The sequence below is a fragment of the Haplochromis burtoni genome, unplaced genomic scaffold (assembly GCF_018398535.1).
Source record: "Haplochromis burtoni strain Fernald_Lab_line unplaced genomic scaffold, NCSU_Asbu1 Contig_145, whole genome shotgun sequence".
Lineage (NCBI taxonomy): Eukaryota > Metazoa > Chordata > Actinopteri > Cichliformes > Cichlidae > Haplochromis > Haplochromis burtoni.
In genome coordinates, this window is record NW_024582506.1 from 1,052,748 (window position 1) to 1,079,426 (window position 26,679).

Sequence of the window (26,679 nt, forward strand, 5' to 3'; positions counted from 1 at the left end):
TTGCTACGTTTTGTGGCGTACAGGGGTAGCTACAAACGTGCCAGAAGTTTCAAGTAGAGGCCAATTGTGAAACGTCTCTTGGAATTCTTTTAGTTTTTGCATAAGATTAAGAATTATTGCTTGAAAAAGTAAGCTAGGTCACATTACCCTCAACATTTTTAATTTTGAAATCCAGATGTTGAAGCTGTTACTAGCAATAACAATATGTTCTTTCTGACAGATCGGACAAATAAAAAGTTAAAATAAACAGAAAACACAACTCGTAGAGATGCCACTTGTTCTGCCTTAAAGCTAGAAATTCAGCTGTTAGCACTATGGCGGCTAAGCACTGCAAGCAGTTTCAATTATAAGTGAGAATAACATCTTTATGAATCGTGGTGAAATTTAATACTTCTCTTAATACTAATGATTTCCTTGATACAGCTGCAGAAGAGTTTTGTTGGTTTTTGTTTTTTGTAATGACATACCAAGGGAAGAAGAACAAGTCAGAGCAGGTCCATGTAAAATCTAAAAACTCTATCAATCACTTAAAAGCTGAGAGATGCAGGTAAAGAATACAATTCATTTGTTTAAAGTGCCATGTATTGATGGAGAGAGGTCCCAAATAAGGCACTAAAGTGGGTTAAATAACAACAGGGGAACAATTTAATGGCCGATGCACTTGATGCATGCGTCCTGCGTCTGTGATGGTGTGATTTCAGTCATGATCAGTGACAGAAAAGTCATGAGGATGTTGAAATGATGATAAGAAAGAATCAGGATTGCATATTGTCATTTTTTTAGAGACCTCCTGAAAGCTCCTCCTTGTCCCTCGCTTCTTAGCCTGTCTCAGACAAAAATTTTGTTTTCTTCTGACAGCAAAATAATTACCAATTATCAGGATAATAATCCTCGATCGCTACTTACTCTGTGTCTTCTTCTTTTAGTGAAGTCCAGTATGTTGTTCTTCAGAACGTGGCAACAATGTCCATTAAGAGACGGGTGAGCTAAAGCTGGTGTTTCTGTTTTCTTCTGTTTTATATTTATGTGTTTAAATGGTATTTTTATTCTAACGAAGCTTCACGGAGGTTCTTCCTGTCTTTGTGTGTCACAGGGGATGTTTGAACCATATCTGAAGAGTTTCTACATCCGCTCAACAGATCCAACTCAGATCAAAGTCCTAAAGGTTGCTTTCTGTTCTCTTTTTTTGAAGATGGTCAGAAGTTTTTAGCAGTTTGTGGAGATATGAGAACATGATGGATTCTTATTATTGTTATTTGCAGCTGGAGGTTCTAACCAATCTGGCCAACGAGACCAACATTTCCACCATCCTCAGAGAATTTCAGGTACAATTAAAAAATATAAGTCATGTTTTAGGAAGAGCAGTCAGTCAGCAACCAACTTTGTCTTCCTGTATGAATTAATATGCAGAGTGGCTGCTTTTTTCTGGCAGACATATATTAAAAGCATGGATAAAGACTTTGTGGCTGCAACAATCCAAGCCATTGGTCGCTGTGCTACCAACATCAGCGAGGTGAGGGACACATGTCTGAACGGTCTTGTGCAGCTGCTCTCCAACCGAGATGGTGAGTCTTTTTATTTGTTAGTATAAGACACTCTTTAAACTGTACATATTGTATGAACAGATGGCAAAATAACATCAAAAACAAGACTTAAAAGTAAAAAGAGAAAAATACATTCCAAAAAATCTAATCAAATAGATCGAGACCTGATGACTGTGGAGTACGGTGAACTCGTTCTCATGTTCTAGATATGAGTTTGAGATTGTTTGATGTGTGTGATGGCATGTTATCCTGCTGGAAGCAGCCATCAGGAGATGGGTACACTGTGGTCATGAAAGTGGTAGACATGGCCAGCAACAATAATCAGGTAGGATGTGGCATTTAAATGGTGCTCAGTTGATACTAAGGGGATTAAAATGTGTCGAGAAAATATCCCCCAACACCATTTTACCACCAGGATCCTGAACTGTTGATACAAGGCAGGTTGAATCTGTGCTTTCATGTTATTTTTCATGCTCTGATTGTTGTTGAATGTTGTTTCATTAATGGAGAGTCATCGGCCCAGGCAACATTTTTCCACCCTTCTATTGTCCAGTTTTATCCCGTGTGAATTACAGCTTCAGTTTCTTGTTCTTGGGTGTCAGTACAGTCACCTGCTGTGGTCTGAAGCTGCTGTAGCCCATCTGTGTTATGCATTCAGCGTAACTTGGTTATAGGTTACTGGTTATGCAGGAAAATCCCAGCGGATCAGCACTTTCTGATACTCAAACCAGCACGTCTGGCATCAAGACCCATACCACGTTCAAAATCATTTAAATCACCTTTCTTCCTCACTGCATTGCTCGTTTTTAACTTCAGCAGGTTGTCTTGGTCATGTCTTAATGTCATGACAGTTGAACAAATATACAGAATGAAGTGAACAGTGTGAATTTCTAGTGTGAATGAACTGGTAAATGAATGCTGAATACTTTCCACACATTGACTCGGAGCAGTAGTGATGTTTAAAAGTATGTATTTATTGTTCATTTCTGATTTCAACGAGTGACTCTTCTTTCTTTTGTGCAGAGTTGGTGGTTGCCGAGTCAGTGGTTGTTATCAAGAAGCTGCTGCAGATGCAGCCAGAGAAGCACAGCGACATCATAAAGCACATGGCGAAACTGACCGACAACATTCAGGTAAGAGTCTCTTTCATGACCTGCAGATGGTAGCTTACCTCAATGCCTCATTCAGTATCTATTATTATAAACCAGGTGTCAACTAAGTGTTCACTAATTGACTCGGGCTCTTGAACCACCGTTTACATTGACGGTAAACCTGTTTCTGCCAGTCATATCCCTCTGTAGTAGCAGTGTTAGTTTGCTATCAACCTGTGTTCTCAGGTGCCAATGGCACGGGCAAGTATCCTGTGGCTGATTGGAGAATACTGTGAGCATGTACCTAAGATCGCCCCAGATGTTCTAAGGAAGATGGCCAAGTCATTCACTAATGAAGAGGACATTGTGAAGCTTCAGATCATCAATTTGGCAGCCAAGCTATATCTGACCAACTCCAAACAGGTGGGAATGGCATGTTTTTCTGTCACTAGTATTTATGGCTGTCCTTTTGTTGTCTCCCTTCCCTCACCCACAAATTGGTCACAACAACACAACAAATGGCTGCCCTGCCATGAGCCTGGTTCTTCTGCAGGTTTCTCCCTGTTAAAAGGGAGTTTTTCCTTCTCACTTTCACCAAGTGCTTGCTGATAGGGGGTCGTCTGATTGTTGGGGTCTTCTCTCTTATTGTAGATTCTTTACCTTACAATAAAAGCACCTTAAGGTGACTGTTGTTTTGTTTTGGTGTTATAAATACACCAGTTTCAACCCCAAAAGTTTGAATTTATTAGAAACAAACTTGTGGCAGAAGGTACACCTGAAAGGAAAGTCTGACCCATTTGTATGAACATTTTAGAGGAAGAGGAATTTAATCCAGAATAAAAACATTTCAACTCACACATTTAATTTCACTTCACAGAATAAATTACTCAAATATCCCCTTTGTCTTGAAAATTCAAGTCAGCAGTGATATTTGTGCTAGTGAGCAAAGACACTGTTGTAAAGGCAAAATCTAATCTTTAATTAAATTAGGCTCATTGCTTACAGCAGCAGGGTGCAGCTGGGAGGATTCAGGATGGTGATAGTCTGGCTGCCTCTCCCTGATAATAAGTGTGAATACACATCAACAAGGTCTGCTGATTCAAATCATCACCATCACAAAAAAAGAAACATTTGAGATTATATTCAATATCCAACGTGTTGTTTTTAAAAATGATCTTGCAGTATTGTGCATAAATGACTGAGCATGATGTTGGCTTTCATTTAGTTTGTGTGAACAAGGCTGCTGTCAGGTGACAGAACGCACTAAACACACCTCTGTGGCGTCCACACACACTCTTCTTCCTGCCTTCTCCAGTCTCACCTGGGACATTGTTGCCACCTACACTTATGCACTGTGTAAATTTGCAGTCTAGAAATAAAGCCAGTGACGCTCTCACACAGTCATTACGCTGCATATCTTCATTAAAAGTGCTCTTATATTTTTTCTGCAATGCAGACCAAGTTTAGCTTTATCATTTGAGTAAGCTTTCAATCAGGGACTCTGTCTTCTTATAAATTAGTTGCAGACTAGTTGCAAACCTTCACCAATCTCCTATCACCAATTATGTTTTTTTCTTTTAACGTGATGAGGTCTTACAGGAATCCATGAAACCAGAAACATGTCAGTGCATCCAGTTATTTACATGCCTTTGGTTTTTCTTTGTGAAAGTTTCATACCAGGAAGTCTGTCTGTGTTTAAAATGTGTTCATTCATTTAACAAACAGACTTGAGTCATTTGAGAACACCTAATTCCTGTTTCTAAAGAGTCGTTTTTTGAAGTGGTCTTCAGCAAAAGTTCTCCAGCTTTCTGGAGGTATTTCTTTTCCACTTATTTTCAGTCCAGCGCTCGTTTCTGACTGCTTTCAAGTACCTGTAAAACATCATGGAGGCTCTGTCATGGTATGGGGCTGCATTTCAGCCAGTGGTGATGGAGATCTTCTTAAAACTGATGGAATTACGAATACAGAAAAAGACTGTCAACTTTGATCCACCATGCAGTACCATCTGATTGTCTGACCTGCAATGGCTTAGGTCCTTTTTAGCAGGACACCAAACACATTTCCTGTACAGTAAAATCATACCTGGATAAGAAAACACACAGGTGTGTCCTCGTAATTGTCAATTATGGATTGGCCTTCCTAGAGCTTGGGCCTCAGCACTTCTGAAGCAGTGTGAGCGCATCGTGACAGAAAACTGCACCAAAGGTCAGCCAACATCCATAGAAGGGCTTTGAATGTCCTTCAAGAAACAAGGAGAACTGTTCTTGAATAGTGATACCAAATACTGACTTTCGAGCTTCTTGTTTTTGCCTTATACAGTATTCCCATGTATGTTTGCACATTTCAGTGAGTCACATCTTTTTTTTATGTTCTAATAAAATATTACGACACGAGAGGTGGCTCAAGACTAATGCAGTAGTCCTATCCTCTTAGACCCTCTCAAACAAATCCACAGCTACATACACTCCCACACTGCACATGCACGTAACGCAGTAGATAAGGTGTTGTTTTACTGTTCTTCCACCTTCCTTTCGTGTCCCTTCACCCCTCAGACTAAACTGCTGACGCAGTATGTTCTCAACTTGGCCAAATACGACCAGAACTACGACATCCGCGACCGGGCACGCTTCATTCGCCAACTCATCGTGCCCACCGAGAAGAGTGGAGCCCTAAGCAAGTATGCTAAAAAGCTGTTCCTCGCCCTCAAACCTGCACCCGTCCTTGAGTCTCCTTTTAAAGGTACAGAAGCAAGTCAACAGTAAGTTTTGTTTTCTAGTTTGTGAACTTGTATTGCGGCTGTTTGAAAATTATAATGGCAGAAATAGTTTGAGCAATGTTATTAGCGTTTAATTACCATCAGTCATGAACCGCCTTAACAAAAATGAGACAGTCACAATCAATTAAACAGAAAATTGAGCCATAATTTCCTGCTGCTCTGTGTCTCTCTGTATGTTGAGACACCTGAGGCAAAAACAGCTAAAGTGAAAGAAAGAGGAAGTTATGGGCTGTTTTGGTCTACACAGCCAGCAGATGCAGCTGCAGCAGCGGCTCCGCATTAGATATAACGTATCCTTCTCAGAGTCATAACTCAGTCAGATATCAACACAAATAAGATCCTTTTTTTCCACAAGTATTGTGATTTAAGCTTCCAGGGATTATTATCTCAATTTCTTCCAATTTTAAATCTACAAAACAGCTTGGAAATAATGAACGAGGGATTTTTTTCCATGTGTCCAAGAGCTGTTTGAGGATACAGTTTTACAAAAGCCAAAGGTCATCCAGAGCATTCACGCATCTTTTTTGTAACTGTGAGTCTGTCCTTACACCGGGAGCATTTTTATTCTTCACATGAACATTCTGTCCATCTTTTTATTCATCTAAAGTACATCCAGCGGTTTTGCCTGCAGCTCTCTGATCTTCACGTGGCAGCAGCCTGACAGTAATCATAACAAAGACAGGAGAATCCACTCATCCTCATATTACAGAGCAAAGTCTTGAGATTTGAGATTTTAAAAGTTCATCCCGATTTCCTCTTTGAGGTCATCTCCTTGTGCTCCTCTGGATCACTTCCAGGGTGTCTGTATTTCCAGAACTCTCCCTTGGTTTAATTCCCTGTTTGCCACTTTGTACCCTCTGTGATACACACTCTTCTTCTTTGAAACAGCGATCCTCCAACTTTGGGACGGAGGACACAGTTAACACTTAGACACTCTTCTAGCTGTTTGTCCTTTGTTCTTTCTCCCTCCCCTCTCCCTCAACCTGTCGGGCTAAATGGCCGTCCCTACCAGTCCCTGGTTCTGCCGGCGGTATCTTCCTGTAAAAGGAGTTTTTCCTTCCCACCTTTGCTTGCTCACGGGGTGTCATCCAGCTGTTGAGGTTTCCGTCTGAATTTTGTACAGTATAAAGTGCCTTGAGGTGACTGTTGTTGTGATTTGGTGTTATATAAGTAAAACTGAATTGAATTGAATTCCACTAATAACTCCTGTTTGGTCTCTGGGCTGTAAATGGAAGTGGTCCACACAAGTTAATGTTTTCTTCAGTTTGAGTTCACATGCATGTAGTCAAAAAAGGATTTGGGTCCAGAGGTGCACAAGGAGATGACTTTGAAGTGGAGCTTAACTAAATTCAAAGCTGTTGAAGTTCTTTCTCAGAACTTTGTGATTCTGTGTTATGATAAGAGTGACTCTGCTCTTTCTGTTGCACTGATCTCTGTGTGTGCTTGCATTGTTTTTCCTTCTTTTTGCAGATCGAGACCACTTCCAGTTGGGTTCACTCTCCCACCTGTTGAATGCCAAGGCTGGGGGCTACCAGGAGTTGCCTGACTGGCCTGAAGCTGCCCCTGACCCCTCCGTGCGCAACGTGGAGGTGAAGGAGTCTGTGCGTGCAGTGGGAACAGTAACACACAGAGACACAGGGGCCCTCTGGGGGCCCCAAAGAATGGAGGGGAGCGAGAGTTGCTCCTTCCCCAGAGCAGTGCCTCAGAGGGGTTGGACAGAGTCACCAGAGCCTGACACTAACTCCAATATAACATTGATTCCTCTTTCACTGGTCATCTTTCATTTGCTTACAGCTCATTAGCATTAACAGCTCATCCTTTTTGGTCTCCATCTACTTCAAAATGGATGCTGCTTAACAACTTCCCCATCCATGGAGGAGAATGAGTCACAAAGGAGAAAAGAGGATTATTTTCATATTAATGAGAGAACATGTTAGACAGAAAGTGCCTAATTTGAGAACACCCGAATCATTATAGAAACAGTCAGTGGCATGAAGCTCCACCTCATCCTCTCTGCTGCACTCGCTTCTGTTCAGCAGCAGCTCACTCGCCCCATCCAGATGTTTCCTGACAGCTGTTTGAGCCAATAGCACATGCGATAGAGAAGAGAACAGATTTTAACAGCAGCATGCTGACAGTAGTATTAATGTTTAGTCAATACTTAAAACACAAAAGTCTGTCAGCCCAAATCTCCAAAGCCTCCTCTTCTTCTCCATCCCATTCACTCCATGTGCCATCGGTTCATCAGTTAAATTAACGTGAAATCAAGACTTGAGTGTTTTCACTACTCCATCTAAAAAAAGAAGAAAAGGAGACAAAACTTTAAATTTCAGTAGTGACCTCAAGGCTTGATTTTGTTGTGACATGTGTTTCGTAACAATAATGTTGCTTTTTAACACACAGCGCAGTAATCCATGTCGTGTCTCTTTAAGTGTGAAGCACATTTCAATGTGGTGCTACAGGCGCCTTTCATGTTCTTGACCATGATGTTTGTACAGTTTAGCCGGTTAAACACATCAGTGTTTTCCCAAGTGGATCTTTACTTTTAGAAAATTGTTGTTTTGTCATCAGGATGGCTTTTTATCGTGTGGTAATGCAGCTGTGACTAAGGAAAAATACGTGTGCAGATTGCTGAATGTTTGCTTAGTCTGTGGAGGACTTACTCGCACGGTGGTAGTGAAACATGAACCAGAGACTGTTTGCCTTCAAGGTAAAAGCTGAGTCTTTTGAAATGTGCTGGTCACAGCAGTAAGGCACAATTTTTTACTTTGAAGGAGAATTCTCTGCTTTTCCAGTTTGCGTCATATTTCTCACAGTTTCATTGCTGCTCGGCTAGTTTTCTCCCTCTGAGTGATCTGGGAATCTCTCAGCGTCTGTGTTTTTATACACAAACTGAGTCGCACCGGCCGTGACACCTGCACGAGGTTACAAACACGGAGCCGTGCACGACCAGCTGAAATGACAGCTTTGCCAGGGCGAGAACGGCGGGTGCAACAGGCTCATCACTTGCCTTTGCTTGAACCTGTCAAATTCGTAAATATCTATATATAGTTATCAATGTGCAAATGTACAAAAGAAGAAAAAGAAGAAAAAATGAAAAAAAATTTCAGGGGGGCCATTTTTGCCTTTATTTGATATTGGACTAAAACCACTGCGTTTCTGCTGCATTGCATATCGTCACCCACTCAACCAGTGGGCTAAACTAGCACTCTGTAAGTGTAAAAATTAAGGAATCACTAAAGCAAAAAAAAGGTTATGAGCAGTAGATTACTAGAGTGATTTATGAGCTGTTACACGAAGATATAAATGCATGCAAATTAGTCAACAAGTTATTTTTTTCCATACAATACTTGTGGCCAGCCTTCCAAAAGCTGGGATCTGCCAGTTTTCCTTGTTTTAAGAGTATATTTAAGCTTATTAATACTGATTAGGTTCAGTTAGGTGTGTGTTTTTATATCCAGTCAGACTCGTTTAATTCCCCTCTTGATATCTCGTGGCTAAAATGCAGTTGTAATCAGCAGCAAAGCTAAATTTCACAAATTTCAGAACATAGGGAGTGCTGAGGGAAGAAATCAGACCGAAAAGCTATAGTGTGCCTTTCAAATCATTATTATACATCATTTGTAGTTAAAGAGCAAAAACAAGCAGAGCTGTAAAACACTCAGTACTGTCCTCTGAAGTTCAGCTGCTGGAAAAACCTCTCTGGGTTATTCTGAAAATCTCGCATTGCATCCACTCACGTTGTGGCTGTTAAAGCTGGGAGGGTCAGTGAATCTTCTGAAGCCTCAGCCTCTCTGACAGACTCTCCCTCTGCTATACGGTCCTCCACAGACAGAGGAGGTCATAACCACCGGAGAGGGGCGGATCGGCTTACTAGGAGACTGGCGAGAGGTGCCCCTCCCTTTGAGTTTGGAAATGCAGTGGTGTTTGCGTTGATGACTGCTCTCTCTGTTTCTTCCCTGCCTGTCAGTTAACGTCTAAACTGCTGATGTTGGCATTTATACAAAATGATTTACACATTTCATATCACACAATGATCACAGTGTGTGAATGGGTGGATGACTGGATGTGTAAAGCGCTTTGGGGTCCTTAGGGACTAGTAAAGCGCTATACAAATACAGGCCATTTACCATTTAGGTGACATCATAGAAATAAATCCTCTGTCAGTTCACACGAAGTAAGACTGACCACTGTGTTTGTTTCAAGCAGACAGAGTTCAGCTTTAAGGGGTCCAATAAATTGTTTAGTAATAAGCAGTGGGATCGAAGTTTCTTTAATTTTATAAACAAAGCTGATTCTAATTTGTAAATGAGACCAGTCAAAATCAATTCTTAATCTCAGGAAAAAATCTTCTAGTCTCAAGATTTACTTAATCATTAAGCTCCAACAGGGGCTTCCAAACATATCACACTGTCTTTATCAGCAGTTTTGGGACTTCTCTTTCATATTGGCTGAAAATTTTAAATATATAGCGAGTTTCATGAGAAAAAATCTTCATGTTCTTATCTTAAACCTCTCCACCTGCCAGCTTGGAAAACATGTACCTGTGAAGCTTACAGGTGCATGCTGTCCATACCCACCTGATGAGTGCCTCCTGCACATGAGATTTTTGTTCATTTGTCCAAACACTGCCCTAAAACGAGTTTGAAGCAGTAATTTAGTGGCAGGAGTGAAATTAAAGGATCTACAAGAACTGGAAAAGATTAATATTTGGCAGGAAGGTATATTGTGAGAGCAGAGCTGTAGACGTTAATCCTCTGACAGAAAGTTATTCATTCTCAAAGACTTTTTCCAGGCTTTGCTTTAGAAAGCAGAAGTGCTGATGCTCAATGCCAGGCTAGTTCTGCCTCAGTGCCTTTTGATAAGCAGCCAACATTTAGACAGGGTAGATTACTGAAATGAACATTATGCTACATTGTAGAAGCTCGGGGAGCTTCCATAGTCTATAGAAAATAGACATCGTAGGAGTGGTCATGTGACACGTGAAGATAGTACAGTAGTGGAAGGATGAAGGGTGTTTTGCTTTGGGGTTAGCTAAAACCTTTTTTTAAGTTTCTAAATGTTAAAAACATCTACACTACTAAGGAACAGATCTGTTTATTTTATTGCTTCTCTTTCACTCAGGTGCACTTTTTAGTGACGCCAACATAGAACAGAAGCCTTGTGAGAGCTTAAAGCAAAACAAAAGATTTTGACCTGCTGACGGGGACTCCTCCAGGTCTCCTCCCGTCCATCTGCTTGGTTTTCTTCATGAAGTTTGTGACTCGCTTGCTGATCACGTCACAAATGTTGTCACGTGATTTTTTTTTTTTCTTTTTGATTGATGTGATTTGTTCTCAGATTTCTTCCTCTACCCCGCTGCTGCTCCACCTGTGCTGCTCTTCATTCTGCCCATCTCACCCATGCTAGCATATCATACTTTGTTGCTGGTGAAGACTAAGTGCATTTCATGTATTTTTTTTTTGATGTATTGGTGAAGTAGTGAATGCTAATGTTGACTTTTAATTTGACAGTATGAGTACGTATTAAGGTATATCCAGTAGTTATATTGGAGTATGTTGATTTTTTACCAACAGAAGTTGTCCTTTTGATTACTTTTATCAAATACTGTGTTTAAAAGTTATCATGTAATTAAATTTAGGATTATTCTTATTATTTTGTCTCTGTGATATCCAAAACTGTTCTCACACATTCTTATTTTTTAGCCCCTGAAACCTTCCTGTGCCTGTTTCTCTTGCTCTCCTGACTTTTATTCTGAAAGAAACCTCTTCCTTCTTTTTTCCTCATCTCCATCCCAATCTTTTTTTTCCCCTACGTCTGCCAGGTTTTTACGCTGCTTGAAAGAGTCACAACATTAACAAGTGTGAGTCAGTTAGCGGCAAACAGCCACACGTTCTTGAGCCTCAACCCATATAGCCGCAAAAACCCAAGTGCTTTTAAACTGAACGCCTCCCTCCCGCATATAGTAGTCGCTGTTCTGTGCTTAGCTCAGCCAAAGCTACCTGAAACACAGCACCCTGTTCCTCAGTCTCTACCATTAAAGAAGTGATTCTTTCAGCAGGCAGATCGGTGCTCAGGCACGTCACGCAGCATTAGGCTCCTTGTGGGTATTAAGTGGGGCTGAGATGTCCGTGCTCATTAGCAGATGGCTCTGGTTAATGAGTTTGGTCACAGAAAAAGCAGATGGCCTTTTCTTTTTAAGTGTAGGAGGATAGTTACTGCTCCTCAAAGATATCACTTCTCTTAATGGAACTGCTCCTATATTATTACAAGAAACGCATTTCTGCAACTGGTCATGAAGGCAACACCTGGTGCTAACGTCTTTGTGTGCAAAAACAGAAAACTCTAATGCAAACAAGTAAACGACTCGCTCCATTGAAGCATTGGTGTAAATTTGCTCCTTGGCTGTGGGATCTGAGAGCAGATCTGCAGCAGCGATGGCTGGCTTCTTTTGGCTGCATCACGCCCAGGCAGAGGCACTCATGGCCATGCTATCTGCCCACGTTTCTGCTTCTGTCTGAGGGTTTTCTCTCTGAGGCGGGGCTGGAGGCTTACTGTTTGTACTCTCGCTTTTTCCGTTTTGTTTTATGCCAGGTGCCTGAGTGGACCAAATGCAGTAGCCGTGAGAAGAGGAAGGAGAAGAAAGTAGAAAAGCCGTTCTACACCGACTCAGAGGGAGAGTCTGGTCCTACGGAGTCTGCTGACAGTGGTAACTTTAGGCTGCTGGCACTGATAGCATGGTCATTTTTTTGACTAAATAAGTAGTGCTCACAACAGGGGTGTGTGTTTGTGTGTGTTTGTGTGAGAGACTTTTGAGTCAGTGTGAATGATCTTGGTAGGAGCTGGTAAAACGAGACAGTCTCAAAGAATAACCTCATTATCAATTGAATTTTATTACAAATCACAACAACTGTTACCTCAACTTATTCTGTGGGTCTTTACAATATAAAATTGTAAAGACCCACAGAATAAGTCCTAATAATCATATCACCCCCTTTCAGCAAGCCCTTGAGATTTGTGTTGTTGACCAATTCTATAAAAATCTAAAGAAATAAGGTCCATCTCTCAATCCTTTCTAACTTTCATACCCTGTTTGTGGCACTCAGGTCCAAGTCCAGCTGTATAAATCTTTAAAATTGGTCATAATGCCCTAAGACAACTAGAGACTTCAACAGCAATAACAATATTGGCTGCAGACTATTTCTCGGGGGGTTTAATGCACATTTAATGTATTACCAGAAGAACAGAAGAAATGTCTTCTACTTTGATTTACTGGCAATGGAAAAAAATATAGAATGTTACCAGATGAAAGTATCAGTACGGAGTTTGAATTTATTGTTTAAATATGTTGCATAAAACTAAACACAGAGACCAATCAAGGGTTGATGGTTACAAGTCGATGTGCAGCGATTTTCCAGCAAATTCAAATGAGTGTGTGATGATGAGGATGTGGAGACAGACAGCAAAATTTGTGAGGGAGCAGCTGCTGATTTTTATATAGGAGTGTGTGTGGAGAGCTGGTCAATGCCAGGGGTGGTGACATCCTGACATAAATGGAAAAGACGTAATGAAGAATTTCAGAATGTCAACGGCTGCTTTTAACCTGCGTATATATGGTGCTGTCTCATGACTTCTCGTGAGGTTTCAGGACCTCATGATGTATCGTGAGGCAGCAAAAGTCAAATCAATTCTGCTTTTATTGAGGATCATTATCTGAGGACCACATTTGGAGGTGACTCAAGGCAGAACTGAAGAGAAACAAAACTTGTCTTGTTCATACATGGACCTCATTCACTCCCAGTGCACAAATCTGTTCATCCAAATGTTTTCACCTGCTTTATTCTGCAAGTGCATTAACAGCAACAAGCACGCCTGTATAATTATGCTGATCCTGATTTCCTAATGTAGTGCATTATTATCTTATTTTAACATTTAAAAGCAGTTCTGTGAACATTAGTAAAGCCACAATGTTATTTAAAAAAATAGATTTGAATCATATGAGTAAAATAAGACACTAGGTAGCAGTTTATAATGCTGCCTGTGTAATTTTCCAAAATGTTTTCTGAGTTTAGTGTGGAATTTTCAGTACATAGAAATATTCCCCATTAATTACAGCGTGAGATGCGGAAGAAGAGCTACTAAGGAATACATCCCTCAACCTTAAAATAACTCTAATAACACCTTAAGATGGGGAAATATAGAAAAGCCTCATTACTTCCAGTATAATTTTGTCTCTTATTGTCTAAAGTACACCAAAATCACTTAAAAATACAAATAGGGTGAGGTATATCACCAGTTGCTGCATGTCGTCCTCCTGCTCTTCCTCCCAGCCTTCCCATCTTTTCTCCCCCGTCCTGTTTAAATAAAGGCTAAAAAGCCCAAATAAACATTTTACAAATTTGCTTCAAGAGTTATTAAGCTTCAAGTTTAGGCACTGAAAATTACATCCTATTATTTTTGGGAAATTGCAAAATACGTTGTGGCCTTTACTGTATGAAGTGCTAATTTGGATATTATCCCTGTACTCTGAATATAGTTTTATATTCTTTTAAGAGCTTCATATTATTCTTACTTTTAGCAGTACTGACTGAAACATCGGTACTGTTACTAGCTTTTGAATATCTGTTGGCCTCAACAGTATTTCACATTAAACAGAAAGTAAAGCCCTAAATGTCTGATTCCATCTGATCAGTTATCTTTAATTGATAATCTTCTTTTAAGAAGATTATCAATATTCCTCACTATTACTGCTGCAGAAACTATCATCGGCTACAATAATATTATAGACAATATGCAGTTTTGTGAGTGCGGGTGTAGCATAAAACACCTCTGTCTTTAGTTGTTTCTGATGTGTCTGCCTCAGCTTCACGCTGAAAGAAAATCTGAGAATGTCAGTTAAAAGTTCTGCTTTATCTTTTTTTCTTTTTCCTCGCCTCTGGAGGAAAAAAGTGTCTGAGGCATCAATAATACAAAGGATAATAAAAGTTTGATCTCCTCTCTGGTTTTGATGAGCTCGACTCTTTTTGATGGTAAAACAGTTTAACACGCAGACTCACTCAGTCCCAGCTGCTTTGTTTGTCAGAGGACGCCGTGTAAGATGTGAATACCAACAGCCTTCAGATCACACTTACTCTGTGTAGCCTTTCTAACCTCTGACCTCTCCCTCCACAGAGTCAGACTCTGCCAGTGGCTCGGAAAGCAGCAGTGGCAGCGAGGAGAGCGGGTCGGGATCAGAGAGCGAAGAGAGTAAGGAAGCCTCCGAGTCTGAGGAAGAAGAAGAGGAGGAGGAAGAGGAACAGAAGAAGAAAAAAAAGAAAGATCTAAAGAAGCCAGTGCAAGAAAGCGAAAGGTAGACTGCTTTACACTGCATGCCATGTCAGGCATATTTGCTGGACTATGGATGTTATTATTAGAATTGGTGGTCGCTTTGTTTGTAGAAAATAAAGTTTGACTCCTTGGGGGAAGTTTGACCTCTGGTTTCCTTTGACAGTGAGCAGAGCAGCGAAGAAGAAGAGAGGAAGCACCAGAGGAAGAGTAAACCGCGCAAGAGCGAGTCAGAGTCTGAATCTGACGAAGATGAGGAAAGCGAGTCTGAAAGCAGCCAGTCAGAGTCTGAAGACTCGGAGTCAGAGGCTGAGGTCAAGAAGAAAAAAAAGGTGCAAACCAGGGTTAACTACAGAGAAAGTGCACAGCAGCAGGGTGCATCAAAAACAATCATCAGATTTAAAAAGGCTGGGTTTTCTTTTTTAAGTAATGCACATAGAAGCTTGCAATAAATATAGAAGTACATGACTGAATATAAGGTTTCACACAGCCCCTGCTGTTGTTATGCTACCTACCACCAACCATGTGAAGCTAATGAATCCGCTCTTTCCATCGGTGTGTGTTTCTATCGTTAGCGGTGAATAAAAGCACTTTTAAACCAGATTATTCTTTTTGATACAGCCTGTATCTAAGAAGCCACTAAAATTCTTATAACCTTAGCATTTCAAAATACAAGAGAGCACAGTTGTGCCCCTTTTCCTATACAGCAGCATGAACAGCGTCTATTCGTGACAGTTTTTCTTTGTTCTCCAGACGGCTGAATCTAAACCTCCTCCCAAGCCTCTCAAGAAAGAGAGCAAGAAAGAAAAGAAAGAAATGTCTCTGCTCGACCTTGATGATTGTAAGTTGTTTTTGTTTCTTTTTCTCGATCTTTCCAGCTTTTCTTCTCAGACAGTAGAAAATGTATGGCACTCTCTTTAGAACGGAAAGCAGTCTAAGCAGAGGTGTCCACATCTACCTCTTCCCAGAACCGTCTTCATCTCTTTCATCTGAGAATCTCATCCCATTTCAAAATGCACAAACCACTTCTGAATTAGATGCAGTTCAGATGCCTGAACCATCTCATTAGCTCTTTTTGAGGAGCAGCAGCTATAATCTGAGCCCCTTTTAGATGACTGAGCTCAAGGGTTTGGTCACCACCCACAGATGTGTCCACAGAATAGGTAGGAAAGTAGAGCTTCCATTAAACCGATGCTCTCCCCTCATTCATAAACAAACCGTCCAAGATACTTAAACTCTCAACCAGACTTGGAGATGCTAATTCACACCTAAACCCCTTCACATTCTACAAAGATGCCAAAGGAAAAAACATCCATTAGATGACTGCACACTGGTCTGAATTTGGGAACATCATCCGTGTCTTGTTTCTTTCTTTCTTAGTTGAACCTGCTCCCTCACCACAAGTCACACCGGTCAACACCTTCCTATCCAACAGCCTCGTGACCGACCTGGAGGGGCTGTCTTTGTCTGACTCTGTCCTCTCCCCAGCAGTAAGTGTTTCATATTATTTGCTTGTTGACATCTTTATTCTCTGTTAGTGAAGCGATGAAATGAAAATGAAGAGGGGGGGGGGGGAAACTAAAGCAGATGACAAACCAGAGGGGTCTTTTTACAGACCATTGCTCCCTCCAGCGCGCTGAAGAGCTACGAGCTGCTTCACCGGATCACGGGTGAGGGTCTGTCGGTGGAGTACTGTTTCAGCCGGCAGCCTTTCAGCCCTGACGCCAACATGGTGGCGGTGCAGATGCAGTTCACCAACAGCGCCTCTTCCGACACCAAGAACCTGCACATAGAGGATGTGAAGCTCCAGTCTGGGATGAGGGTCAAGGAGTTCCCAGAGATCGGTGTGTAAGATTGTCCACTGTGTACATGCACGGGCATATGAAATACAACCCTGCTGGCAGTGCTTGGAAACTGCACTGTTCATTACACCAGATAAAACAGACGTACTTGTTGCAGATGTCGGTGTTTTTTCTATTACAATAATTTTGCTTCAGGGAAAGCTGTAAATAAGATGCTGAATTTTTGTGACTATGAAGTTGAAAATTCTAATTTAAGTTTGTTCATAGACAAGAAGGGGACCATCAGCCTGCTACATATTAAAATATACATATCAGCACATTTAAATTCCTCCATTAAACTTATTATCAACATGAAATACAAGTTTGATGGATTTCTGTCCTTTCACCTAACGGCAACAGGTTGCAAGCTGCCTCTATGACCTGTACACGGGCAACCACATAGACACCAGTATCCTGATAATTAGTGTTAAGCCACAAACTGATAAAACACTGGAACTTTGTTCACCAAAATGTCTTGAACTAGCTCTGCCACTCAGTAACCAATAATATTACTCATGTAATTCTATCAAAAAGCTGCAAAACACCATAAATATGGGCGCAGTGGTTACAGTTCAGTGACTTGAACGTCCCTACCTGAGGCCTGACATCAGCTACAGCTACAGCCGGCACACATGCCACGAGTTATGTGCCCTTAAATTTAAACCTTAATAAAACCCAGTCTGTAAATAATGTTGCCTTCATCACTCGAGTTGGGCATTTTAACATGTCCATCAGGGTTGACTTGACTTAGAGAAAAACAAAGTGTGGCAGTTTTGAAGTTGTCAGCAGCGCCTCCATCTCAGTTTTCTTCTTAGAGGACACTTTTTGTACAAGGACGTCTCAGATGTTTCAGTATGAACATTCACATCCTAATCTTTGTCTCGGTTTTTCATGTGACTTTTAAGAGTTGTGCCTGTTTTTTGTGTGGAAACACTAAAGGCTTTTTCTTTCCTCCATGTCCACAGAGCTACTTCCGGCAGGTGAGACGGCCACAGCTGTGATGGGCATCGATTTCTGTGATTCAACGCAAGCAGCAAACTTCCAGCTGTGGTGAGACGGACTCTTGATTACAGAGGGTAGACCTCCTGTGCAGTCCTGCTTCTGGTTGCCGGTCTGCTTCATTTTTGGGATTTGCTAGATTTGCATTTGCGCTGCAGCAGTTAGTCTGCTAAGCCACTGATACGTTGATATACAGACAGGAAGTTAGTTAATTATTTGGAAAAACTCTTGATTCGATTCAGTTCACATTTAATAATATCAGAGAAAACACTCCAGTGGTTTCTGAATTTCTATAAAGCTACAGGCAGTCATTTTTGAGGTTAATGGGAAAAAAATTGTTGTACTTATAAATATACACAGATTATTGTGCAATTATGTCTTCCAACAAACTGATGTGCTTTTCATTAATAAGTATATAAGACCGGCTCCGGTCCAAGCCCAACACTTGGATCTGCTTCAAAGAAAGTTTCACTAACACCAGTTAAAAGCAGCTATCTGAGGCTAGCATCAACACTTAACTAGGGTGACCAACCGTCCACTTTTACTGGTGTCAAGCCAGCCTCCACTTTGTTTTACGTTCCCTGTGTATTCTGAGTATTATGGCAAAAGACGTGGAAACCTGATTTCAAAATAAAAGCTCCTGAAGCATGATTTCAAAATGAAGGCCGACTTCCAGTAAATTAAGAGCACATTCACAAATATCAATTAGTCTTGTTTGCACACTCTAATGTTGGATACAAATGACATACCCCAGTATTCTAGTAGCAACATGCCAATATTAAAGCCATCTCCTTTTGGATTTCAAAGTAAAAGCCCTCTGAATGTTTATTTTTGAACTACTCTTTTAATTAATTCAGAATGGAAAACTCATGTTTCCACAGACTAGTTGCAGTCTATATTGAGTGTATACAACCCCATAGTGATACCATGTCAATATCAATCATTCTTATTTTGCCTTTCAAAATAATGGGCCTTTCAAATTGACCATATATCGGTGTGCGTTTTCAATGACTTCAGAAAGCTCTAAAATGGAAAAATGCTGTTTATTTTGTCTGGCTCCTATATTGATGAAGTCAACACCATCACAGTTTAAGAACTATCAACCAAATGCCATCATGCGAGATGAAAGTGCCAGGGAGCCAAATTCTCATATATCTGAGACTGCAATTTAAAACATCTACTGACCCACACCAGGGCCAAGGCAATGTTGTTCTCAGCAAGTATCTGGTTAGACACCATGTTTCGAAGGCCTTTGGTAATTGTGTTATGTTTAAATTTTGAAGCCAAATATTACAGGTCACCATGGCATTATGATTTTAGTTTAGCTAATTGATTCGTGTAATCTGGCGTCATAGATAAATACATAAAAGCTACAATCTCTAGTGTTTCTAAACAATACTGCTTCAGGGAAACACGTATAAAATGAAAATGTTGAAAAAGTCCTTAAAAAGAAGTCTATTATTAATTTCTGCAACTGAAGACTTTCATAAATACTGTAGAATCCGTTAGCTTCATTCATCCATTCACTTCCACTTATCCTATCCAGGGTCGTAGGGGGTGCTGGAGCATATCCCAGGGAGAGGCAGGGTACATAGGGGGAGAGGCAGGGTACACCCTGGACAGGTCGCCAGTCTGTCGCAGGGCTAACACACAGAAACAGACAACCATTTGCGCTCACATTCACTCCCGCATTCACACCTATGGGCAATTTGGATTAATCAATTAACCTATCCCCTCAAACTGCATGTCTTTGGACTGTGGGAGGAAGCTGGAGTACCCAGAGGGAACCCACGAAAACACAGGGAGAACATGCAAACTTCACACAGAAAGACCCCGGCCTGATGGTGGAAATGAACTCAGGACCTTCTTGCTATGAGGCAACAGTGCTAACCAAGCACACAGTAAAGTAAAATTTTTAGCTATTAAATCAGCTCTAGTGCATATGATCACAAAGTTGAAATTTAAATATAGAGAAAACAGAGCTGGTTTGACAGAAACAACACAACTTTGTCAGGTTGGGGAGAGGGATTGTCTTGGCTCCACTTCTTTTCATATTGTATACAGCAGACTTCAAATATATATCTTGAGTCTTGCCAAATCCAGAAATACTCAGATGACACTGCCATTGTAACGTGTTTCAGGAATGGGCAGGAATCTAAAGACTGGGACCTTTTCTTGCCTTGAGCAACTGGATTCAGAAAATTATCTGCAGGCTTTTCAATTCTCATACAAATAGCAGATGAGCTAGGAATTTTTCTCTGTGATCAGAAAAATTATTGTTATTATTATTTTTGTTCGTAAGGAATGTCTGGCACCTCTGGTGTTTTATAAAACCTTTCCCGACTCCACTGTTAGATTATATGTTATGATATGTGTTGGCATGAACTGGAATTAATGGGTGGAAGCTGGAACTTTCCATTTAATGCCATTCTGAAGTTATGGAAAGAGAAGCTCCTATAAACAAAGTCAAAGGGCTTTTACTCTGAAATGCAAAATGGGATTGATTTGAGATTGAGATGTTTCCACTGTAGAGGTTGTGTGGACTCCAATTACTTAATGGAAACAGTAATTGTCCTGTTAACAGCATCCGCGTTTAGTTATAAAAAGTACCTCATAAACAATTATAATCAAGATATTGACGTGATAAAACTGTGGGGTTGTATACTGTCAATGTAGAGTGAAATGATCTTATGGAAACAGCAACTTTGCTTTTAAGGGGATTCTGAAGTCAGTGAAAGAGTGGCTCATATATGGGCAATTTCAACGGGCCATTACTTTGAAAGGCAAAATCAAGGCGACTTGAAATTGACTTGGTATCCCCGTGATAGTGTACACTGTCAATCTAAAGTGGAATTATCCTGTGGAAACAGCAATTTTCCATTTTAGAGCATTTTGAAATCGTTCCAAGAGTAAGTCAGATATGGGCAATTTGAAAAGGCTTTTACTTTGGAAAGCAAAATCAGACTGACTTGAAATTAATATGGTATCACTGTGGGGTTGTATACTGTTGATCTAAAGTGGAATTATCCTGTGGAAACAGACATTTTCCTTTTTTAGAGCATTACAAAATCACAGAAAGGTAGGTCTTATATGGGCAATTTCAACGTGCCATGAATTTGAAAGGCAAAATCAGACTGAGTCAGTCTGATTTTGCCCATCAATGGGCAATTTCAATGGGCCATTACTTTGGAAAGTGAAATCAGACTGACTTGATATTGACATGGTATCACTGGGGGCTGTATACTGTAAATACAGAGTAAAATTATCCTGTGGAAACAAGAATTTTTCTTTTTAGAGCATTTTGAAATCGTTAGAAGAGTAAGTCAAATATGGGCAATTTCAAAGGGCCATTACTTTGAAAGGCAAAATCAGACTGACTTGATATTGACATGGTATTACTGTGAAAAACACTGTGGTTGGATAGTGTTGATATAAAGTGCAACTAGTCTTTGGAAAGAACACTTTTGCTTTTAAGAGCATTATGAAGTCATTGTAAGAGTAGTTCAAAAATGAAAATTCACAGGGCTTTTACTTTGAAATCCAAAATAAGATGGCCTTGATATTAACAGGGCGCTATTAGGGTGCAAGGTTGTGTCATGTAGATCTAACATTAGAGTTTGTGAACAAGCCTATATTATATGTTACTATGTTCTTAACATATCTGTTAATTCACTCGAAGTTGGCTTTTATTTTGAAATCCGGTTTCCCTTCCCGTAATACTTTGAATACACAGGGAGCAGAAAACAAACTCGAGGCTGGCTTGACTGCAAGTCTCGAATTGGAGGCTGGCTTGACACAACGTCCGGGGGGATTTTCGAGATTGATAAAAATGTCCGGGTTTTCCTACATTCCGACAGAGGACCCATGTGTTTGAAGTCATCCCCGAACTGCTGCTTTGTGAGCACTTGTAAGTTTTTCTGCGCTCACAGAAGGGACAGACAGCGCGCAGGAACGCGCCTAATGATGTTTAAAAGATCCCAAAACGCAAGTGAATCTTTTCAGACGAACTGCAAAAGAAATTTCCCTCGTACCGACCCAGTACTGGTAATTTTTCTTACGCACATGAGGCATTATTTCTGTACCATTATTTAATTCCAGAGGTTTTTAAGTTATTTTCTTTGCACTTGTTGACTTGTAAGGTCCTATATGACAGATTTTATTTCACAATTCATTAACCGCACAGAGAAGGCATCGTTTAAATATGTTTCTTTAAGCAAGTTCTTCATGACTGAGCCAAGTGTCCTCTTTTTTGGACATCAAAATATGGTCACCCTAGCTTAACTGACTAAAAAGCTCAACAACTCGCCAAAGTATTGCTGTTATCGGACACAAGCTTTAATAGTTGCAGCTTTTGAAAGTTTGCATTGACTCTTTACTAATCTTTACTGATTTGAATCTTTGGGGGTTTTGCATAACATATTGATGACACCTACTGAAGCTTTGAGAAATACTGATGGACATTTTTCAGTTTCCTGTTGTTTTGAAAACAGTCATAAAATTACCGCCAGACTGTCAGATCAGATATTTTACTTGTATAATTAAAAAAATCTTATTCCACTTCTGTCATCCCACCAGGGTCAGGGCTGTTTGGGAAACTTTGAAGTTTAAGAACAAAAGACGAAATACAAATCCCTGACACTACCGTTCCTCCTTTTTCAGCACTCACACCAGGAAATTCTTCGTGTCGATCCAGCCACCTGTCGGGGAGCTGATGAGGCCCGTCTTCCTGACAGAGAACGAGTTTAAAAAGGAACAAGGTGAGTAAAAATAGGCCACAAAATATTTCTGATGTCCTGAATGTTGCCACCCTAAACCACTTTCTCAGTTGCTGCTTTGACACCAACACATCTTTAAATGTTGCATAGTCCAAACAGGGAGCTTGTTAACATGTTAACCAGTCAGCTAATGCTGCAGCACTGCAACTCATAAGTTTTGTCCCTGAGTGTTAGTAGTCTACTCTGAATATACACTTCATATATTCTGTTCAAATATAGCGCTCATTTCATTAGACTGTGAATAACTGTTGTGATGGGGTTAAATGTTTGAAGTCATGTGGGAACCACATGCTGAATATCTAAAGTTAAAAAGTTAGCACATACATGAAACTTCAGGTTTGACTTGATTTGATAGCTGCAACTTTTGAACAGTCAATCAATGAAAATACAAATGAAAAAATTGCTGCTGATCAAAGACATTGATATCTGCACTTTGATCTTTAACAGTTACACAGAGAGGAAAGCATGCAGTGATGCTCAGTCACCCATTGATAATGTGCATCATATAGTGTGACACGATGAAATGAGGACCTTTTAATTAGAAAGTATATTTCACTTTTCCAAATGTGTGTTTTGTTTTTCTTTTATAACATTGCGAGCAAGTCATTTGCCACATGCAGTAAACATCAAAGTAACTGCCTGATGTTTCTGAGTCTCCACATCATCCTTCCTCCAGAGCAGGAAACAGTTTTTTGTCCATCAGCTACGTTCAATCCACCAATACAAACCAAAGGTTTGCATTAGACGGTGTATGGTAGAGCAGCTGCAGACAGCAGTTCCCAGCATGTTTCTGGTTTCTGGTGTTCGTTTTCCATCCTAACAGTGATCGAGTTTTGAGCTCTAACAAGCCCACAGTGACTCTTTAAACATGTGTCATATCCACGGTTCCTCCCTCTCCATACTCTCCCCAATAGAGAAGCTATTACACAATCTAGGTAAGTTGGCTTTAATAGATTTGTTGTTCCCAGCTGTCTGTGTGCCACCTTTCCTATAGCCAAACTCATCCTCACACAGACCACCCCCTCCTCCCATTCCCCTCCTCCCTCCTCCTTTAACACCTCGTGCTGACTCCCCCTCCTCCCTTCTTGCCTGGGTAATCAACACTTAACTGCATCTCCGGGTCTGTAGCTGCAGACACCTGCAAACCTGCCGCTCACACTCTCCTGCTCCACCAGGAATGGCTGGAAATGCTCATCCACTGATCCTCATTCACTCTTTCACATATACATCTGGCTCACAGCAGCACTCGATCATGTGCTTTCTGATAACCACCAACCATGCTGGGAGTTTGAACTGTTGGTCATCTTGTAGTGCATCGGTCTAACAGGCACTGGGTTTTGTTTTGCAGGTCAAAAGAGGTCTTGACATCTCAGTTAAAACCAGGTTATAGTCATTCAAGAGGAAATGATAACGTCTTTAATTCGTATTGAGGTCTAGTTTTTAAATCAGCAAATATTTGATTTAGTTCAGACTTTTGGTCACTTTTAAACAAAACTTCAGCCCCTTTTTAACCAGTTCCAGGAACTAAGATCAGGATCTGGGAACTGAAGGAACCTATTTAACAAACTATTGTTAATACGTTTGTTAAATAGTGATTTACACCCTTTCAAAATGAGCCAAAGATATTGACCTAATCTAAAGAAACAGATTAGCTGTGACTTTAGGTCCAAAACATCTGAGTGTTGCGTTGAGATATCAGTCAAAGCTGAACTAGTGCGGGACCTACTCTCCTGTAATACCAGGTCATACCACAAGATGGCGCAATAAGTCCACGTAACCTTTCATTCCTTGCATTTTATTTACATTGGCAGTCTGATTCTATACACTGTTCAGTATATTCACTCGTATACATGAGAGATCAAGCATGTGGATCCATCTGTGTGACCCCTTGAGAAAAAGGCCAAAAGTAGCTAAAGTTTGAGAGAGCAGCACACATCCAAAAACATTTCACCACACTCACTGGTATAACACTGCCCCCTGGTGGTGACAGTTGTAATAAAAATGGGAACCATTCTCAGTTAGGGGGAGGGACTTTGTGGTTGTTCCTTAAATATCTGTTTTATAATGCCTGTGCTGTGACTTGAAACAATCCTTATGCAGGTTTAGTTCTTAAATACTACAAAAAGTTCCTGCTGTGGAAACACTTTATATCTACCTGTAAGTGTAATAGAGAAAACATCAATTTCTGTTTGTGGGGAGCAGTTAAAGTAAACGTTTGACTGGTTTTCTGTGGGACCCACAACATTTTGTGCAATTTTTATTTTTTTCCCCTATTTTGTTTTTTTTGTGCTCCCTCACACAACTTACTGCACAACCTCTTGGCAAGGAGCTACGATTTTATTAAATTTGGGTTGGTGTTATAAAAAAGTTCAAATGAAGCATGCATAGACACTAACACTACGAACGGACTGCAGTCTGTTTTAGCTAAATTTTCTGAATTTAAGTTTTCTGTCACTTGACTTATTATTGCAGCGATTTTAGGACTTGTTTTGCATCAGAGCAGTATTGATATATAATACTGAAATACTAGTTTTAACCTGGACATCCAGGCGTCTTTTGACCAGCAAATCACCAAACAGTTGCTCTCTACAAGCCATCTTCGCACAAGTGAGAAAATTAGTACTGAATACCTCTTTCAACCAGAATTTCTGTCTTTGGAAATACTCTGGAAAATGGTGACTCGAGTTGGTTAGCAGTCAGAAATTTGCTTCTTTTGTGCTGTAAATTCACCAACAAAATCCTGTGTTCAGTGGGAAGCATGAATACATTCCCGTGTTAAGTGTTAGTCGCATTTACAGTTCTTGATGTACTGAATATTACATCAGTCCCTCTGAGAACTTTAGCAATGTTCACTGCATTGTACAGTATATGTATATAATACTGTACATGTCTGAAGCTAGCAGAGATACCCTGAAAAAGAATAGCAATGGTTAAAAAATGAACTCTGTTACTGTACATGTTGTCTTCTTCTTATTATTATTATTATTATTATTATTATTATTATTACTACTATTATTATTAAGATTATTAACTGCTTTGCTTGTTTTGCTGCTGGGAGGGAGAGGATTCCTGTCTGACCAGTGCTCTGCTCCTACAACCTCCACAGGTCAGCTGATGGGCATGAACGAGATCACAGAGAAACTAACTTTGGACGTCAAGTGCCGAAACGAACACGCCATCGTCCAGAGAGTGACCACCGCTGCCAACCTCAGCAGAGTGCCCTGTGGGTCAGATAAAGAGTGCAGGTGAGAAAAATCACTCCTGAGCAAACACGTCTTGTTATCTGAGCCACCTTTTAATGCAAATAGCGCTCGGGGTGGTGTTTGTCTTCTGCGAAGGACACGGAATCATTAGGGAACAAGATCTTTGCCAAGATCAGCTTAAAAAATCACCTTAAAAGTGTGGCTTCACGTATTTTACGCAGATTTTAAAAATCCACTAAAGCAGTGGTTCCCAAACTTTTTTTGCTGGGCCCCCCTTTGTTTTACAAGAAAAATGCACACACACACTCACACGCACGCACACATCCTCCAACCACACACACCCATATTTTGCTCCACTGCGGTTTATTTCACACCTCAAACATTTAGTAAACAATTAAGCAAATACAAGTAATCTGCAATATATTACAGGTAGCAATAAAATAAACTACTAACTCTTTTACGCCTGCGTCCACGCCTGCACGGGTATTTTTGAAAAGGCAGCTGTTTCGTCCACACGTAAACGGCGTTTGGAATCACCGAAAACGGAGATTTTTTTAAAACTCCTTTTTTGCGTTTACGTGTGGACGAGGAATACAGAGTACCTCACGCAACCTCAAAGGTATGTGCCTTTTTTCACGTCACGCTGTGTGCCACGTTATTGTTTACATGAGGTGAATTGCAGAACGGCAGATAGTCAGATTAACAGTATTTTGTCACTATCTGCAGTATTTACACGCTTACACATACACGCGCAGGTACTGTCCCTCTATTTAGAAAGGCAGAGGCGTCATGTTGTATTTTATTTTACATGTAGTTGTTTTTTTCCTGTGTAATAATATTCAACATTGCTATCAATACATTTTTCAAAAAATGCCTCTCTGTGCAAAATGGGCTCCTCAAGGAGGATAAATAAACAACTGTGGGATACTGTTTGTCCGGGATTTGAACCGGGGGAACAAATCGTGGCAGGATCAGGAAAAGCAATTAAGCAGGGGAGACCTACCTTTGCACTTGTGCAGGTGAAACCAAAGGGCAGATATGCTTCACCATATTTTCTAGTCTTTGGCTTAGAATGAAGTTGGTTTGGAAACATATTCAGCGATGCTTCATCTCCTGCTTTGCGTTT

The 26,679-nt window shown here is 40.5% G+C and overlaps 1 protein-coding gene across 10 annotated transcripts in view; it reads left to right on the forward strand.

Annotated features, from left to right (window-relative positions):
- Nucleotides 1-26,679, forward strand: part of LOC102304991 (adaptor related protein complex 3 subunit beta 2) — a 59,484-nt gene that overhangs the window by 28,714 nt on the left and 4,091 nt on the right. For 3 of the 10 annotated variants that reach the window (XM_042224646.1, XM_042224641.1, XM_042224643.1), the window contains exons 10-27: nt 927-981; nt 1,094-1,165; nt 1,263-1,325; nt 1,433-1,565; nt 2,568-2,677; nt 2,882-3,058; nt 5,188-5,374; nt 6,882-7,012; nt 11,236-11,274; nt 12,006-12,120; nt 14,583-14,760; nt 14,902-15,067; nt 15,489-15,576; nt 16,116-16,225; nt 16,351-16,579; nt 17,542-17,626; nt 22,235-22,332; nt 25,457-25,595. In XM_042224646.1, coding sequence (XP_042080580.1) covers nt 927-981; nt 1,094-1,165; nt 1,263-1,325; nt 1,433-1,565; nt 2,568-2,677; nt 2,882-3,058; nt 5,188-5,374; nt 6,882-7,012; nt 11,236-11,274; nt 12,006-12,120; nt 14,583-14,760; nt 14,902-15,067; nt 15,489-15,576; nt 16,116-16,225; nt 16,351-16,579; nt 17,542-17,626; nt 22,235-22,332; nt 25,457-25,595 — 2,175 coding nt within the window. The remainder of the gene's footprint in view (nt 1-926; nt 982-1,093; nt 1,166-1,262; nt 1,326-1,432; nt 1,566-2,567; nt 2,678-2,881; nt 3,059-5,187; nt 5,375-6,881; nt 7,013-11,235; nt 11,275-12,005; nt 12,121-14,582; nt 14,761-14,901; nt 15,068-15,488; nt 15,577-16,115; nt 16,226-16,350; nt 16,580-17,541; nt 17,627-22,234; nt 22,333-25,456; nt 25,596-26,679) is intronic. The other 7 variants (XM_042224647.1, XM_005931696.3, XM_042224644.1 and 4 more) reach the window with 3 other exon arrangements.